The 17,339-nt window shown below is 41.6% G+C and overlaps 1 protein-coding gene across 2 annotated transcripts in view; it reads left to right on the forward strand.

Moving 5' to 3' along the window:
• The window catches only part of ZNF652 (zinc finger protein 652), a 74,893-nt gene that overhangs the window by 49,115 nt on the left and 8,439 nt on the right, over positions 1-17,339 (forward strand). For both annotated transcript variants that reach the window (XM_078374238.1, XM_017972684.5), the window contains 4 exons: positions 68-1,231; positions 4,687-4,834; positions 5,480-5,595; positions 6,053-6,197. In XM_078374238.1, the coding sequence (XP_078230364.1) occupies positions 326-1,231; positions 4,687-4,834; positions 5,480-5,595; positions 6,053-6,197 (1,315 nt within the window). In that variant the 5' untranslated portion in view covers positions 68-325. The remainder of the gene's footprint in view (positions 1-67; positions 1,232-4,686; positions 4,835-5,479; positions 5,596-6,052; positions 6,198-17,339) is intronic.

Raw genomic sequence — 17,339 nt, forward strand, 5'->3', positions numbered from 1 at the left:
ATGCATGCTATAAAAAGGAAATAGTGGTATTATCTGATTATTTTTTCCTCTTTGCTTTTCTTTGTAGATAAGATGCTCCAACTCCCTTGCAGCTCTCTTCAGAAGAAAAATCACGAGTGCTCTGCCTTTGCCGTAATACCAGGCCTCTTTGACTTGTGCTTTGGTGCTGCAACACTGGAAGAATTGCACACAGTTTCCAGGAATATCTTTTTTTCATTTGAGTGATTCTTTGTGGATGAAAACAGAGTTGAGTCTTAATAATTACCTTGTTTAAAAGCTGTTTTCTTTATAGTCTGAACTGCTTAATAAATTGGGTCACCTACCAATGAGCCACACAGCCAGTTCTTGTCAGGAGCTGGTTGAAAGCTGTGCTGTGCATGTAGCAGGAATGGCACAAGAAGATAGCCGTCGTGGTCAAGTGCCATCTTCCTTTTATCATGGTGCCAACCAAGAACTTGACCTGTCCACCAAAGTGTACAAAAGGGAATCAGGAAGTCCTTATTCTGTGTTAGTGGACACCAAGATGAGCAAACCACATCTCCATGAAACAGAAGAACAGCCATATTTCAGGGAGACAAGAGCAGTGTCTGATGTGCATGCTGTTAAGGAAGACCAGGAGAATTCTGATGACACAGAAGAGGAGGAGGAAGAGGAAGAAGTCTCTTACAAAAGGGAGCAGATCATAGTGGAGGTAAACCTTAATAATCAAACATTAAATGTGTCTAAAGGGGAAAAGGGTGTCTCTTCTCAGTCCAAAGAGACTCCTGTTCTTAAGACAAGCAGTGAGGAGGAAGAGGAAGAGAGTGAGGAAGAGGCCACAGATGACAGCAATGACTATGGAGAGAATGAAAAGCAGAAGAAAAAGGAGAAGACAGTAGAGAAAGTCAGCGTTACACAAAGGAGAACGAGGAGAGCTGCCTCTGTTGCCGCAGCTACCACTTCCCCTACTCCCAGAACTACAAGAGGTCGTAGGAAGAGTGTAGAGCAACCTAAGCGTAAGAAGCGGGCCACAAAGGAGCCCAAAGCACCAGTCCAGAAAGCTAAGTGTGAAGAGAAAGAGACTCTGACCTGTGAGAAGTGCCCCAGGGTATTTAACACTCGATGGTACCTGGAGAAGCACATGAACGTTACTCATAGGCGCATGCAGATTTGTGATAAATGTGGCAAGAAGTTTGTCCTGGAAAGTGAGCTGTCCCTTCACCAGCAAACAGACTGTGAAAAAAACATTCAGGTAGGTTTCATCACCAAGAGGGCAAACTTTTCAGGATAGAACCTGGCTGTTCAGATTCATCTGGTATCCGCCCAAGAGAATAAATACAATAGAGGCTGAAGGGACAGATTTCACCAATTTATCATTTGAAAATCTGCTTTGGTCTTTTCTAAACCAAGGCTTTTATATCAAAAGCATTAAATTTAACTGACGCTGGACTAGTGGGAACCCAGGCACACTGGAAGGGGGATCTGTTATAGCTGATTGACCAGGAGGTTAAAATCAACACCAACTTTGCAGAGATTCATTGTTGTAGGAAATGTAATAGAATTCATTCTGGCATCATCTCTGTGGAGGTAAGAGTTACTGAGTAAAGGTTAGGAGTAGAGAAAAGTCCCTTTCTGGGTTTACAAGGATGCCAGATTCTAGTACAGCTGATGGGGACAAAAACCATAATGACTCAGACCGGTGGAAATGGAAGATCTTCAGCAGTGAGTTTGCTTTTACCATTGGAGAGATGACAACACTTAATTTGCCAAGAGGCTGAGCCCATGGGAATATGCAAACATTAAGCAGAGGCTGAGCTGGTTGAAAATGTTGCCCACCTGGCAGTAGGGTTACATAATGCCTCTACAGTATTGATAAGGTAACAAAATAATGGTACTCAAACCAGGCTGGTGTCGTGAAAGGACTAGTATTGTGATAGGTTAAAAACGTATGCTAATTGTATTATGTCGTGTGGATTGCAGCTATATTGGTTTGCACATGTGAATGCATATTAATGAATATTCATAAGAGGTAAGTCTATTCATGTCTCAATAAGATATGTAACAAATATTTTGTACCATATTTAAGCTAAACTTATAAATTGTGTTGGTTTGGTTTGTTTCTTGGCACACTCCTAATATTGGTAGTCGCCTTTTAAGTTTCACTTTTCTTATGTTGCTTTTAATCAACAACTGAGAGTATTAAAACATGGAAATTGCATTTGCTACAAATTCACCGTTTTTGATTCATCAGTTGTGACTTGATCTCCAACACGCTGGGTAAATAAAAGAAGAACGAGTCATGGAGTCCATATCCTCTGGTAACTGCCAGTGCCCTGGCTTGGCTGGGAATTGTTGGCAACACTTCAGCCAAAGGGAGTGTGGTGCAGTGCTGCACCCTAGGGGTCAAACTTGAATTCTGTAATGATCCATTACTGAAAGTGCTCTTGATCTTTATATATATAGGTTTTGTGAGGTTTTTAAACTTTAATTTGTTTAAGTTACAGAAAAGAAAACATTTAATAAATACTTTTTGTGTGTGACTTTCCTCATGATTCTTCATCATAATACTTTTAAACTTGTGTTTAAGTTTTGTGGATTCTGCTAAATGAACTTTATTCATATTCCTAAAGAACACTGTACTTTGTTCTTGTGTATAGATCCTAATAATCCTGATGACCTGGTAACAAGTAAAAACTAAAACCCAAGCTGGGCGTGGTGGCTCACAGCTGTAATCCCAGCACTTTGGGAGGCCAAAGTGGGCGGATCACAAGGTCAGGACATCCAAACCATCCTGGCTAACATGGTGAAATCCCATCTCTACTAAAAATACAACAAATTAGCTGGGTGTGGTGGCACGCACCTGTAGTCCCAGCTACTTGGGAGACTGAAGCAGGATAATCACTTGAATCTGGGAGGTGGATGTTCCAGTGAGCTAAGATTGTATCACCGCACTCCAGTCTGGGCGACAGAGCAAGACTGTCTCAAAAAAGAAAAAAAAAGAAAAACGACAAAAAACCTGTCCTACCGAATGGCTGATAAGAGTAGACTGTCCTTTTCTAGAGCATTATCCAGCCAGAAGTTTATCTTTTAACTCTTCTCAGAGTTCTTGTTTCCTGAAGTGACAATGATTGATGTCTAGAGATCTTTATTTACAGTGAATATTAACATGTTCCCTTAAGTATCCAAGAGTTTAATGATTACTGTGGGCTTTCTAGTATTGTTTTGCTTTAACCAGAAATATTTTATGGTTAAATACAATATGCCTAATATTCCAGGCTATTATTGATTCATGATACAAGGAACTAGGCAGTGTGGCATGTGTTTTCTAGATTCTTGCAAGAGAGCTCTGGAACTGGTCTGTAAGGGAAAAAGGATAGGCTTTAGTTAATTAAAGTTTAGACTAAAAAATTTTTAAAAATTTTTTTAAGAAAGAGTGAGGCCAGGCGCAGTGGCTCATGCCTGTAAGTCCCAGCACTTTGGGAGGCCAAGGTGAGTGGATCACAAAGTCAGGAGTTCTAGACCAGCCTGGCCAACATAGTGAAACCTCGTCTCTACTAAAAATACAAAAATTAGCCAGACATGGTAGCACATGCCTGTAGTCCCAGCTACTTGGGAGGCTGAAGCAGGAGAATCACCTGAACCTGGGAGGTGGAAGTTGTGGTTAGCTGAGATCATGCCACTGCACTCTAGCCTGGGCAACAGAGTGGGACTCCATCTCAAAAATAAAAAATAAAAATAATTTAAATAAAAGAGAGTGATACTAAGAGTTTAGAGATTATATTCTGCCAGAGGGTAGTATTTGAAAGTATCAATTAGATTTGGAGAAATATAAAATTTTAATCATTTATGTTAAATGCTCTAAATACATTTTCTAATATAAAAATGAAAACATTTTTGTATTTCTACATACCTATAATACCTGTACCACTAATATGTATTTTGTTTAATCTTGTTTTTATTATGCTAATTTAAAATTAGTTTATATTCTCTGGAAAACCCTTACTAATTGATGTGGAGGAGGCAGCCACACTTGCTGAATACATAAATTTTATAAACTTGAATCTCTTGCAACTTCTGTTTAAAAAAGCTTGGCTGGGCATGATGGCTCACAGCTGTAATCCCAGCACTCTGGGACGCCAAGGTGGGTGGATCATGAGGTCAGGAGATTGAGACCAGCCTGGCCAACATGGTGAAACCCTGTCTCTACTAAAAATACAAAAAAAAAGAAAATTAGCTGAGTGTGGTTGCAAATGCCTGTAATCCCAGCTACTTGGGAGGCTGAAGCAGGAGAATCGCTTGAACCCAGGAGGTGGAGGATGCAGGGAGCTGAGATCGTGCCATTGCACTCCAGCCTAGGCAACAGAGTGAGACTTCGTCTCAAAATAAATAAATGAACTTGAAAGTTCTTTTCATAGGTACAGTACTAACTTCATAATAGCAATTCCTTGATGTTAGTGGAACTTTCCACTTTTTGTCTTAGTTTTTGCCATTGTTTTCATAATCCCAAAGAGTGTCTAAAAGATGCATCTTAGAAAAGAGAATGTACAGATGTTGGTGTTGGAATCTGGGCTCTGTGGAAGAATAGCATTTATCTGGATTCTTGCCTTGTGCCATTAACCTAAAGCACATCTGTTTCATCTGCCAATAGGCTGGTATGGCATTCTGTAAGGCCCTATAAATAAGATTATTTCTGTTTATCCTGCTCAGTGTGTTTCCTGTAACAAATCGTTCAAGAAACTCTGGTCCCTTCATGAACATATCAAGATCGTCCATGGATATGCAGAAAAGAAATTTTCCTGTGAAATTTGTGAGAAGAAATTCTATACCATGGCTCATGTGCGGAAACACATGGTTGGTAAGTTTTTCTGCTTTTCTCTCATGTGTATAATTTTCTCTTGTTCTGTGTGCTTTATGCCCTGGATTGGGCAGGATATGAGGAATTGCCCTATTCAGTTTTGACATGTTGAAATTAACTGCAATATGTCTTCAGTAAGTATTACCAAATTGGATGGTATAGTCTTCCACACCCAGTTTCTTTTCAGCATTATTTTTCTCTTCAGGCATTACTATTAGAGACTCACAAAGGCCGGATGTGGTGGCTCACAGCTATAATCCCAGCACTTTGAGAGTCTAAGGTGGGCAAATCACTTGAAGTCAGGCGTTGACCAGCCTGGCCAACATGGTGAAACCCTGTCTCTGCTAAAAATACAAAAATTAGCTGGGCATGGTGGCACACGCATGTAATCCCTGCTACTTGGGAGGCTGAGGCAGGAGAATCACTTGAACCTGGGAGGACAGAGGTTGTAGTGAGCCAAGATCACACCAGTGCACTCTGGACTGTGTCACAGAGCGAGACTCCATTTCAAAAAAAAAAAAAAGCCTCACACCTCACAAATCATTCTAGAAAATTAGGTTGGCATAATTGCTTTACAGAGGATACCTTTTTAGTTTGAGCTTTTTGGTGGATTTGTTTTGACGCAAAGTACATTCTGTGTTGCAGCACACACGAAAGACATGCCATTTACATGTGAAACCTGTGGAAAATCATTCAAACGCAGTATGTCACTCAAGGTGCACTCCTTGCAGCATTCTGGAGAGAAGCCCTTCAGATGTGAGGTAAGGAATGTGCTACTCACAGATCCAGGCCTAGGGGCTAGTGTTTGCATAGGTGGCGGACCAGTGAGAGAGGTGTGCCAGAACAGGAGGCACAAGGCTGCCTTACACAGAACCTTCAGACATGGTCTCTGAGCTTGGTATGTGCTGTCACTGTGAGGTAGAGAAATGTCACTTTTAACACACTTAGATTAGATTAACTTGGAAATAACACATAATGACTTATTTTTCTTTTCTCAGTGATTCTGAGAAATTGAGTGTACTTCAATGATAATTTTATGAGGAAGTTTCCCTTTTATTAATAACTCACCTGCAGAAATATAGCAAAGCCAAATAGCTGACACAAGCAGGTTCTATTTGGAATATGAAAAATAAGCCTAATATCAGAGACTATGTTAGGGTGGGCTCAGGTAAAGCTACTGTGCTTGGCATTCAAAAATCTCCACTGTGTCCAATGCAGAACTGTGACGAAAGGTTTCAGTACAAGTACCAGCTACGCTCCCACATGAGCATTCACATTGGGCACAAACAGTTCATGTGCCAGTGGTGTGGCAAGGATTTCAACATGAAGCAGTACTTCGACGAACACATGAAAACACACACTGGTAAGAATTTCTTGGGAAAGGTACAGATAATGTCTCAAGCACTTGTTGATGATCATCTGTGGGTCTGTTTTAAAAAAAATCAAAACTACAAATTTGCATTTGAAGCAAAATTCCCACTTTAAATAAACCTAATATGTAAAAATATAGATTGGTCATACTGAAAAATTTAGCTTTGATATCTCTAGGATAGTTTAAAAACATATTATTTAGCCAGGCATGATGGCTCATGCCTGTAATCCCAGCATTTTGGGAGGCTGAGGCAGGCAGATCACAAGGTCAGGAGTTCGAGACCAGCCTGGCCAACATAGTGAAACCCCGTCTCTACTAGAAATACAGAAGAAATTAGCCAGACGTGGTGTGTGCACCTGTAATCCCAGCTACTTGGGAGGCTGAGGCAAGGAGAATCGCTTGAACCCGGGAGGCAGAGGTTGCAGTGAGTCAAGATTGAGCCACTGCACTCTAGCCTGGGTGACAGTGTGAGACTCCATCTCAAAAAAAAAAAAAAAAAAAGGATTATTTGTGAGTGTCTTAATTTTTAGTTATTTTAAGACCATGGGGTCTTTACTTGGGGTTCAGAAACTCCTGAAATTGTATAAAATTTCTTTTGTGTATATGCATGTGTTATTTTCCTAAGGGTTCTGGACCTTAAAAGGTTGGAGGGCACTGGGGGACTGACTGCTTTAATAGAATACCCCTCTCTGTTTTGTTTTGCTTTTTTAAGACAGAGTATCACTTCCATCACCCAGGCTGGAGGGCAGTAGTGCAATCTTAGCCTCCACCTCCCAGACTCAAGCCATCCTCCCACCTTAACCTACTGAGTAGCTGGGAACAAAAGTGTGCGCCACCATGCCTAGCTGATTTTTGTATTTTTTGTAGAGACAGGGTTTCACCATGTTTCCCAGGCTGGTCTCGATCTCCTGGGCTCAAGCAATCTGCCTGCCTCAGCCTCCCAAAGTGCTGGGATCACAGGTGTGAGCCACCAAGCCTAGCTCCTCAGTATTCTTAGTTTGATTTGATATGATTTATCAAAATTTACTACTTGACAGGAACAAATTCACATTCTGCGAGGTTAAATATTTTAATCACTTTGTGGTTTTAGGGGCATTTATTCCATAGCATGGATTTGAGTCTTACAAGCATTTGATTATCCAGCTTCCAGGGAACTGGCTAACATAATAGCTCCCCTGAAAACACTATCATTGTATCTCAGTCTAAACTTGATGTTCTGAGATTAGCCATCTTTGCATAAATTGAATAGGATTCTAAATAAAACCTAATCACAGGATTCTAGGTTCCGTTCATCTACAGAGTACTGGAGCTAGAAAGAACAGAGATGATCTTGCTTAGCCTGCTGTTCATCTGCTTACCTAGTGGTGAGGAAATTGTGCCCATGGCTGGATCTCTTTAGTTCCCAGTTCTCTGTTGAAGCCCAAAGAAAAATGCACATCTAGTGGGCTTCTTTCTCATTCAGAACAGAGCACCCTCAGATTTTAAGAATTTTTAGGCTGGATGAAGAGTCATGAGAGCAGTTTAATTAGTTAAGTTAGACCTGAAAAGAAAATAACTTTGAAGATGTAGCCAAATAGGCCAGGCGTGGTGGCTCACGCCTGTGATCCTAGCACTTTGGGAGCCCGAGGTGGGTGGATCACCTGAGGTCAGGAGTTCAAAACCAGCCTGGCCATCATGGTGAAACCCCATCTTTTTTAAAAAAAAAAAAAAAAAAAAGATGTAGCCAAATAGATAGCAGGATACATCAGAATAGTTAACAGATTCTCCTTATAATTTGGTGGCTCTTGGATAGGTTCTTAGTTCTAGTGTCACTTTTAGGGTTTGTTTTTGTGTGTGTGTAATATGGCAAGAAACCATGGAACTAAACATCATAAGTTTTTGGGGATTTTGGGTTTTTTGTTGTTGTTGTTGTTGTTGTTGTTGTTTTAAGACAGTCTCACTCTGTCACCCAGACTGGAGAACAGTGGCATGATCTTGCAGTTCTCTTGCCCCAGCCTCCCAAGTAGCTGAGATTACGGGTGTGCAACACCATGCCCGGCTAAATTTTTTTGTGTTTTTTAGTAGAGGTGGTGTTTCACCATATCAGTTAGGCTGGTCTAGAGCTCCTGACCTCAAATAATCCACCTGCCTAGGCCTCCCAACGTGCTGGGATTACAGGCGTGAGACACCGCTCCTGGCCAGAACATAAGGTTTTTTTGAAGGCAGAAGTAGTGTCATATTTACACACACTGCTTGGCACATAGATGCTTGGTAAATGTCACAGAATTGAAAGGACCCTCTAGCACTTGAGTCTCTGCCTCTGTATCCCCCTTATCTTTTCTGGCTGTCTCCCTGTGTTTCTCCCCATTCCTTCCTCCCTCCTTCTCCTGTATTTCTTTCTTTCTTCTTCTTTGTCCTTTATTTCTTTAGCCCCTTAAATGTTCATAATGGGAAACTGAAGTGTTTCTTTCATGATTATATTAGTTATTGTATAAACTTACGTTGAGTATTCTTCTTTGACCAAATAGGCAAACTGAATACTTCTTGTTTCTTCTAAATGAATGCAACTGCACTGTAGTCTGGGTAACAGAGCAAGACCTAGTCTCAGAAAGCAAGACAAACCAAAAAAAATGGTAACACATACTTATTAAAATACATGAGAAACTATGAAAATTACAAACAAAATAAAATCTTATCACCAAGAGATCACCACTCTTAACATTTTGGCATATACCCAGTAAAAAAAATTCAGTTCTTTAGTTTCTTAACACACATATAGACAGATAGTTTGTATAAATGTTTATGTGTTCATGTGTATAGTAACAAAACAAATGTTGGGTCTTTATTGTAACCTGCTTTTTATTTTACTGTATTATGTCATTATTAGCAATATAATTTTAATGGCTATATAATAATTCTTCTTATAAATTTGCTATAATAGCTATCATTTATTATACACATGTATGTCAGGTATTATCTTAAGTGCTTTATCTCATTTAATGTACCCCTTGCAACAATCCTATAAAGGAAGGATTTTTTTGTTTGTTTGTTTGTTTTGAGACAGAGTCTTGCTCTGTTGCCCAGGCTAGAGTGCAATGGCCGGATCTCCATTCACTGCAACCTCAACCTCCAGGGTTCAAGCGATTCTCCTGCCTCAACCTCCCAAGTAGCTGGGATTACAGGCACGTGCCACCACACCTGGCTAATTTTTTGTTGTTTTAGTAGAAACACAATTTTGCTGTGTTGGCCAGGCTGGTCTTGAACTCCTGACCTGAGGTGATCCACCTGCCTCGCCATCCCAAACTGCTAGGATTACAGGCGTGAGCCACTGTGCCCAGCCAGTAAAGGATGTTTTCTCCATTTATTTAGCCAGTTCCCTGCTAGACATTTAGGTTATTTCTGTTCCAGTTTTTCTACTGTTGTAAATAGCCACAGGCCAGGCAGTGACTCATGCCTGTAATCCCAGCACTTTGGGAGGCTGAGGTAGGAGGATCATTGAGCTCAGGAGTTCAAGATCAGCCTGGGCAATATAGTGAGACCCCCATCTCTATTTTTTAAAAAATTGTTTTTAAACCCAGAGGGAAAATTTGCCTTATTTGCCCAGCCTTTTATAATTTAAATAAAATCCTTGCTGATTTGATAGGTGAGAAATGATTTCTTACATTAATTTGCATTTATTTAATTACTAAGTAAGATTGAACATTTTTATTTGCTTGTAGTTATCAACGTATTTTTGGAATTGCTTGTGCCGTTTCTGTGCTCATCCTTCCATTACAGTGTTTGACTTTTTAAATTTCATTAATATTGAAATACTTTCTCCTGGTTTGTCGTCTGCCTTTTAATATTATTCATAGTGTCCAAATTGGGAAAGCAGCTAGTTGATGAAGTTAGACAAACCTGGCTCTGCCACTCACTAGCAGAATTGTGTACCTCTCTAGGCCTCTGGTTTGATATTAAGTAAGAATGACAGTAGTGTAGTACCTAAAGGGTGCAGGAGAAATGTTAACATTTTAGAGAAGGATTAGCTTTAGAGAGGGAAGGGAATAGGTCTCTAAGGCTGAATGAAACTACATTTAGAGACAGCAGTGTGTTTTGGTGAGGATTAAGCACGTTGTATGAACTGACAGTATTGGACTGTTTCTTTGCAGTTAAAGAGAAATGAGGCAGACCGTATCTAGGAAGGCTGACCAGCCATGAGTCAGGGCTTGCTAGGATGGTGTGGACATAGGGTGAGTTCAAAATAGAATACCTACTGATTTTCCTTGTACCAGGCACAGTGCTACATGCCTAGAGACACAAGGATGGATTAAGACCTGGTTTCTTATAGTCTGCTGAATGGTAATGGTGATGTTGATGATGATGATGACAGTAGCAGGTAAAATGCTTTGAGTATCTGCTATGTGCTAGATACTGTTGTAAGCACTTTATCAGATACTGTTGTAAGCACTTCACATGTGTTTTGTATCACAATAATCTAGTAGAGAGATTATTATCTTTATTTACTTTTTTGAAATGGAGTCTCGCTCTGTTGCCCAGGCTGGAGTGTGCAATGACGCGATCTCGGCTGACTGCAACCTCTGCCTCCCAAGTTCAAGCAATTCTGCATCTGAAAAAATAATAAAATAAAATAAAAATCTATGAGCTGCTGGGCATGGTGACTCACACTTGTAATCCCAACACTTTGGGAGGCCGAGGTGGGCAGATCACGAGATCAGGAATTCAAGACCAGCCTGGCCAATATGGTGAAACCCTGTCTCTACTAAAAATACAAAAATTAGCTGGCCGTGGTGGTGTGCACCAATAGTCCCAGCTACTCGGGAGGCTAAGGCAGGAGAATCACTTGAACCTGGGAGGCAGAGGTTGCAGTGAGCCGAGATTGCACCACTGTACTCCAGCCTGGGCAACAGAGTAAGACTCCATCTCAAAAAAAAAAAAAAAAAAAATCTATGGTAATGGCATTGGATGAGATTAAAGTGATAGACAAAATAGAACTTGGTGAATTGATTGGATTTCAGTACTATCACAATAGTATTCAGTCATTCAAACTTGGTGATTGATTGAATATCAGCAGTGTCAAAGGGAAGAATAAAGGGTTAGTCCCAGGTGTGGGCTATAAAACTGTTTGTCAAGATAGAGAATAGTAGAGGGCCGAGCAGGTTTGCTAGATAGGATAATGAACTTAATTTTGCATTTGTTCTGAGATATCTCTGTGGCATTCAAATAAGCAGTTTGAAAAATGGGTTTCAAGTTCAAGAAGGATTTCGGTTAGATGTATGTATATATATGTATGTGTGTGTATATGTACATGTATGTATGGTGTGTGTATGTGTGTATATATGGCTTTCTGATTCTGCTCAAGGATATTCACACTAAGGAGACTGGAATGCTTGTGTTTATTGGACAGATCACATACAAAAGACAACTAGCTAGCCAATTCTTGCTCTTTCCTTTTCTTTGTTGAGATGGGGTCTCGCTCTGTCACCCAGGCTGGAGTGCAGTGGCATGGTCTCAGCTCCCTGCAACCTCCACCTCCCAAGTTCAAGCGATTCTCCTGCCTCAGCCTCCTGAGTAGCTGGGATTACAGGCATATGCTACCACGCCTGGCTAACTTTTTGTATCTTTAGTAGAGATGGGGTTTTGTCATGTTGGCCGAGCTGGTCTCGAACTCCTGACCTCGTGATCTGCCCGCCTCAGCCTCCCAAAGTGCTGGGATTACAGGTGTGAGCCACTGTGCCCGGCTACATTGCTGTTTCTTACTATTAGTTTTATCTACATGTAACAGGTCATGTATTTAGATATGTTAATATACATGCTTTTCCAGTTACCTTGATGAATTTAGCTGTTACTGTATCTTCTTGCCACCCATTTACCAGCTCTTCCTTAAAGTCGGACATTGTACAGGTAGTTGATTTTTAATGTTACATTTGTATTTATCCTTGTTTCAACCTCATTGTAATCTTACCTTGAGGTTTCAGAGAAACCTTAATATCAACCATTAAACACATTTAGGAGATGGAGCCTAATGAATAATGAGATTAGAGGCAGATGGTATTGTGGGTTAATGTCAAGTGAAGGTCTGGAACAACAAATGTGGACATTAAGAAGTGAATAAAAGATTACCAGGCAGTAAAAAAAGACCAATTTTAATTCGAATCCATGCATTTGTAATAGGCTATTTCTGATAGTTTTTGATCTTTCTGTGGCAAATCGCTTATAGCATAGAAGACCACAAATGAGAGATGATTAGAGATATCCGGGAGTGGGATTTGAGCACATAAAAAAACTAAATATTCATACATTCAATAACTGCTTAGGGAATCCATTTTGTCTGTGAGTGGTGTCTGGTGTTCTAAGAAGTGATCAGTAAATAACGTGAAGAGGATTTGCTCATACCACACTAAAATTCAAAGATGAAGGCCTTTGGCTGTGTTTCCATATGGCTGTTAGGTTTGAAGAATACTAACTCTGAAGTCACGGAACAGGGGAACTTACAGGTTAATCAAACAGATGTGCTTTTAAAGTATTTTGTTATACAAGTAAATCATATTTAATTTAGAAAAACAGAAAATACATGGCCGGGCACAGTGGCTCACATCTGTAATCCCAGCACTTTGGGAGGCTGAAGTGGGTAGACCAATTGAAGTCAGGAGTTTGAGACCAGCCTGGCCAATGTGGTGAGACCTGTCTCTACTAAAAATACAAAAACTAGCCGGGTGTGATGGTACATGCCTGTAGTCCCAGCTACGTGGGAGGCTGAGGCAGGAGAATTGCTTGAACCTGGGAAGTGGAGGTTGCAGTGAGCCAAGATCATACCACTGCACTCCAGCCTGGGTGACATAGTGAGACCCTTTCTCAAAAAAACAACAACAGATAACCATAAAAAGTAAAACATCATCCATAATCCTATTACCTAGAGGTAATCACTGGTAATGTTTGTTATATATTTTTCCTTATTTTATTTTATTTTATTATTATTTTTTGAGACAGAGTTTCGCTGTTGTTACCCAGGCTGGAGTACAATGGCACGATCTCGGCTCACCGCAACCTTTGCCTCCTGGATTCAGGCAATTCTCCTGCCTCAGCCTCCTGAGTAGCTAGGATTATAGGCACGTGCCACCACGCCCAGCTAATTTTTTGTATTTTTAGTAGAGACTGGGTTTCACCGTGTTAACCAGGATGGTCTCAATCTCTTGACCTCGTGATCCACCCACCTTGGCCTCCCAAAGTGCTGGGATTACAGGTGTGAGCCACAGTGCCTGGCTTCCTTTTTTTTTTTTTTTTTTAATAGAGTCGGGGTCTCACTGTGTTCGCCAGGCTGGTCTTGAACTCCAGGCTCAAGCAATCTGCTCTGCCTCAGCCTCACAAAGTGCTGGGAAAACAGGTGTGAGCCACTGTGCCTGGCCTGTTGTATTTCTTTCCATGCATATATATATTTTTAAAAGGTAGATAATACCATGCATGCATTTTCTTTGTTTTTGTTTGTTTGTTTGTTTATTTTGAGATCGAGTCAGGCTCTGTCACCCAGGCTGGAGTACAATGGTATGATCTTGACTCACTGTAACCTCTGCCTCCTGGGTTCAGCAATTCTCCTGCCTCAGCCTATCCAGTAGCTGGAACTACAGGCACGTGCTGCCACACCTGGCTAATTGTTGTATTTTTAGGAGAGACAGGGTTTCACCATGTTGGCCAGGCCTGTCTCGAACTCCTGACCTCAAATAATCCACCCGCCTCAGCCTCCTAAAGTGCTGGGATTACAGGCGTGAGACACCACACATGGCCTCATACATGCATTTTCATAACGTGCTTTTACTCAGTAGATCATAGATACACTTAATAGATTATGCATTTTCATGTTAATAATTTACATTCCTGTACTTTATAACGTTGTTGTTGTTCTGAGACCGCATCTCGCTCTGTGGCTCAGGCTGGAGTGCAGCGGGGTAATCTCAGCTCACTGAAACCTCTGCCTCCCAGGCTCAAGTGATGTTCCCACCTCAGCCCCTTCAGTAGCTGGGACTGCAGATGTACACCACACCTGGCAAATTTTTTGCATTTTTTTGTAAAGACAGGGTCTCGGCATGTTGCCCAGGCTGGTCTCAAATTCCTGGGTTTAAGCAATCCTCCTCCCAAAGTGTTGGGATTACAGGTGTGAGCTACCTTACCCAGCGTGTAACAATGTTTTCGGTAGTATTTTCCATCAAACAAATATACCATAATTGATTTGCTCAATTCCATTTAACACAGAAGTTGAAGGGATTTTGTTTTGTTTTTTAATATATAGACAGGGTGCCACTGTGTTCCCCAGGCTGGTCTCGAACTACTGGCCTCAAGTGATCCTCCTGCTTTGGCCTCCCAAAGTGCTGGGATTACAGGCATGAGCCACCATGTCCTGCCAGAAGTTGACGATTTTAAGACGTTGGAGGAAATAGATTAAAAAGAAGCAAAACAAACTGGGCTCAGAATTCATCCAGAAAGATGAATGAGTCACAGTAAGGAGCCTAGCCAAGGCAGTGATTGAAGAATGAAAAGTGTAAAGAGGGCCGGGCTCGGTGGTTCACACCTGTAATCTCAGCACTTTGGGAGGCTGAGGCGGGAAGATCACTTGAAGTCAGGAGTTTGAGACCAGCATGGCCAACGTGGTGAAAGCCTGTCTCTAGTAAAAATAGAAAAATTAGCTGGGTGTGGTGGCTCATGCCTGTAATCCCTGCTACTCCAGAGGCTGAGGCAGGAGAATCACTTGAGCCTGGGCGGCAGAGGCTGCAGTGAGCTGAGATCGTGCCATTCACTAAACTTCAGCCTGGGCAACACAGCTGGACTCCGTCTCAAAAAAAAAAGTATAAAGACTAGAAATATGATAGTCTGAAAATAATGCTGATAGTTATGGAGAAAATTGACTCTTCAGTCTCTCAGGAAAGTAGAAAATTCTGGCTTCTATGGAAGAGGCCATAGGGGATGTCAGTTTTCTACTATAATGAAAAGCTGGAGACAAGAAATTTGAACTGTGATAGGTGTTTGCTCCTAGTGGTATAAGAGGGTTCCCGGGGTGGGGGGAATGAAAGAAAAAGAAGGAGTCCCAAAGTAGATGAGGAAGTAAGAAAATACATCCCTTCATATATGCAGAAAGGCACATTGAGTGATTGTGAAGTACTGTGGCTTTCATGTCAAAAACATAAACTCTAGAACCAGGCTGTAGATTTGAAATTCTAACTCTCCATTAGCATGTAACTTTGGGCAAGTTTATTAATTTCCTTGTGAGTAAAATAAGGGGTAATAGTATACCTGCCTCATACAATCACTGTGAGGATCACCAAGGTTAATAGTCATAAAGCAGTTAGCAGTGCCTGGTACACAGTAAGACCCAGTACACATGAGTAGAATAAGCATACCTGGCCGGGCACAGTGGCTCACGCCTGTAATCCCAGCACTTTGGGAGGCCAAGACTGGTGGATCACAAGGTCAGGAGTTTGAGACAAGCCAGGCCAACAAGGTGAAACCCCGTCTCTACTAAAAATACAAAAATATTAGCCAGGTGTGGTGGTGTGCACCTGTAATCCCAGCTACTCAGCAGACTGAGGCAGGAGAATTGCTTGAACCCAGGAGCGGGAGGTTGTGGTGAGTGGAGATCATGCCACTGAACTCCAGCCTGGGCAACAGAGCAAGACTCCATCTCAAAAAGAAGCAGCAGCACACCTGTTGAGAGAAGAGGAGCAGCAATGGAAGTGACAGCAGTGCTCTTGTAGTAGGAGCTTATGTAAAGATACGAGCTATAGACATGGAGGACTGATGCAGGAACTGATCAGTACAAGCATATGGTTCACTGAAGTCCATGTACACAAGAACTACCCACCTCACCTTAGCATCCAATGTGAAATGATTGATGAATATAGAATCAAAAAGCATCTTATTTTCTACAGGCTGGAAGCAGGCAGGCGCAGCATGGAACTAAGCAATAAGTTCAAAAGAAAGTTAGGAAAGCTTAAAAATTAAGCCCTCTGAACCCAAACCTAATTTCCTAAGTGCGCTCAGAACTATGGGATTCTGTCTCTTTTTTTGACTCATTGGTCCAGTGGTTCTCAACTAGAAGCAATAGGCCCGCCACCCTCCCTATACCCATGGACATTTGGAAATGGCCTAGGGGCATTTTTTATTGTCAGAATCTCTTGTGGGTATTTAGTAGGCTGGCACCAGGAATGCTGAATTCTCTTCGATGTGCCAGATAGTCCCACATAATGAGGAATTGTCTGCAGAAATACCAGTAGCACTCACATTGAGAAACACTGTGGTATGTATTTGCAAAGGTATATGCCACGACTGAGAGCAAAGATGAGGAAGGGAAAAAAAAAAAAAAGAGAAACACTGCAGTGTGAAATTCAGGTTGCAAGTTTGTCAGGCCAGTATTTTCTAAGTTCATTGCCAAAAGGCAAGCTGTATGCTAAGGATTCTGTATGAATAGACAGGAAGGGACTTCTTTGTTCCACAGGACATTTTCAGAAAATTCTTACTTTTGTTTGGAATATCAGAAATTGCTTACAGGCTAGGGCCTTAGCTCATGCCTGTCATCTCAGCACTTTGGGAGTCTGAGGTGGGAGGATTGCTTGAACCCATGGGTTCAAGACCAGCCTGGGCAAAATTGGGAGACCCCATCTCTACAGAAAAAGAAATGATAGCCAGGCATGGTAGCTGACACCTGTTGTAGTAGTTCCAGCTACCTGGGAGGCTGAGCTGGGAGAATTGCTTGAGCCCAGGAGGTTGAGACTGCAGTGACCAGTGATCACACCACTGCGCTCTAGACTGGGTGATAGAGCAAGATCCTGTTTAAAGAAATTACAGCTGGGTGCAGTGGCTCACCCCTATAATCCCAGCACTTTGAGAGGCTGAGGTGGGTGAATCACCTGAAGTCAGAAATTTGAGACCAGCCTGGCCAACATGGTAAAACCCCGTTTCTACTAAAAATACAAACTTAACTGGGAATGGTGGTGCACGCCTGTAGTCCCAGCTACTTGGGAGGCTGAGGCAAGAGAATCACTTGAACCCAGGAGGTGGAGATTGCAGTGAGCCGAGATCACGCCATTGCACTCTTGCCTGGGCAACAAGAGTGAAGCTCCATTTTAAAAAATAAAATAAAATAAATGAATTGCTTACAGATTAATTTCC

The sequence above is a fragment of the Callithrix jacchus genome, chromosome 5 (genome assembly GCF_049354715.1).
Source record: "Callithrix jacchus isolate 240 chromosome 5, calJac240_pri, whole genome shotgun sequence".
Lineage (NCBI taxonomy): Eukaryota > Metazoa > Chordata > Mammalia > Primates > Cebidae > Callithrix > Callithrix jacchus.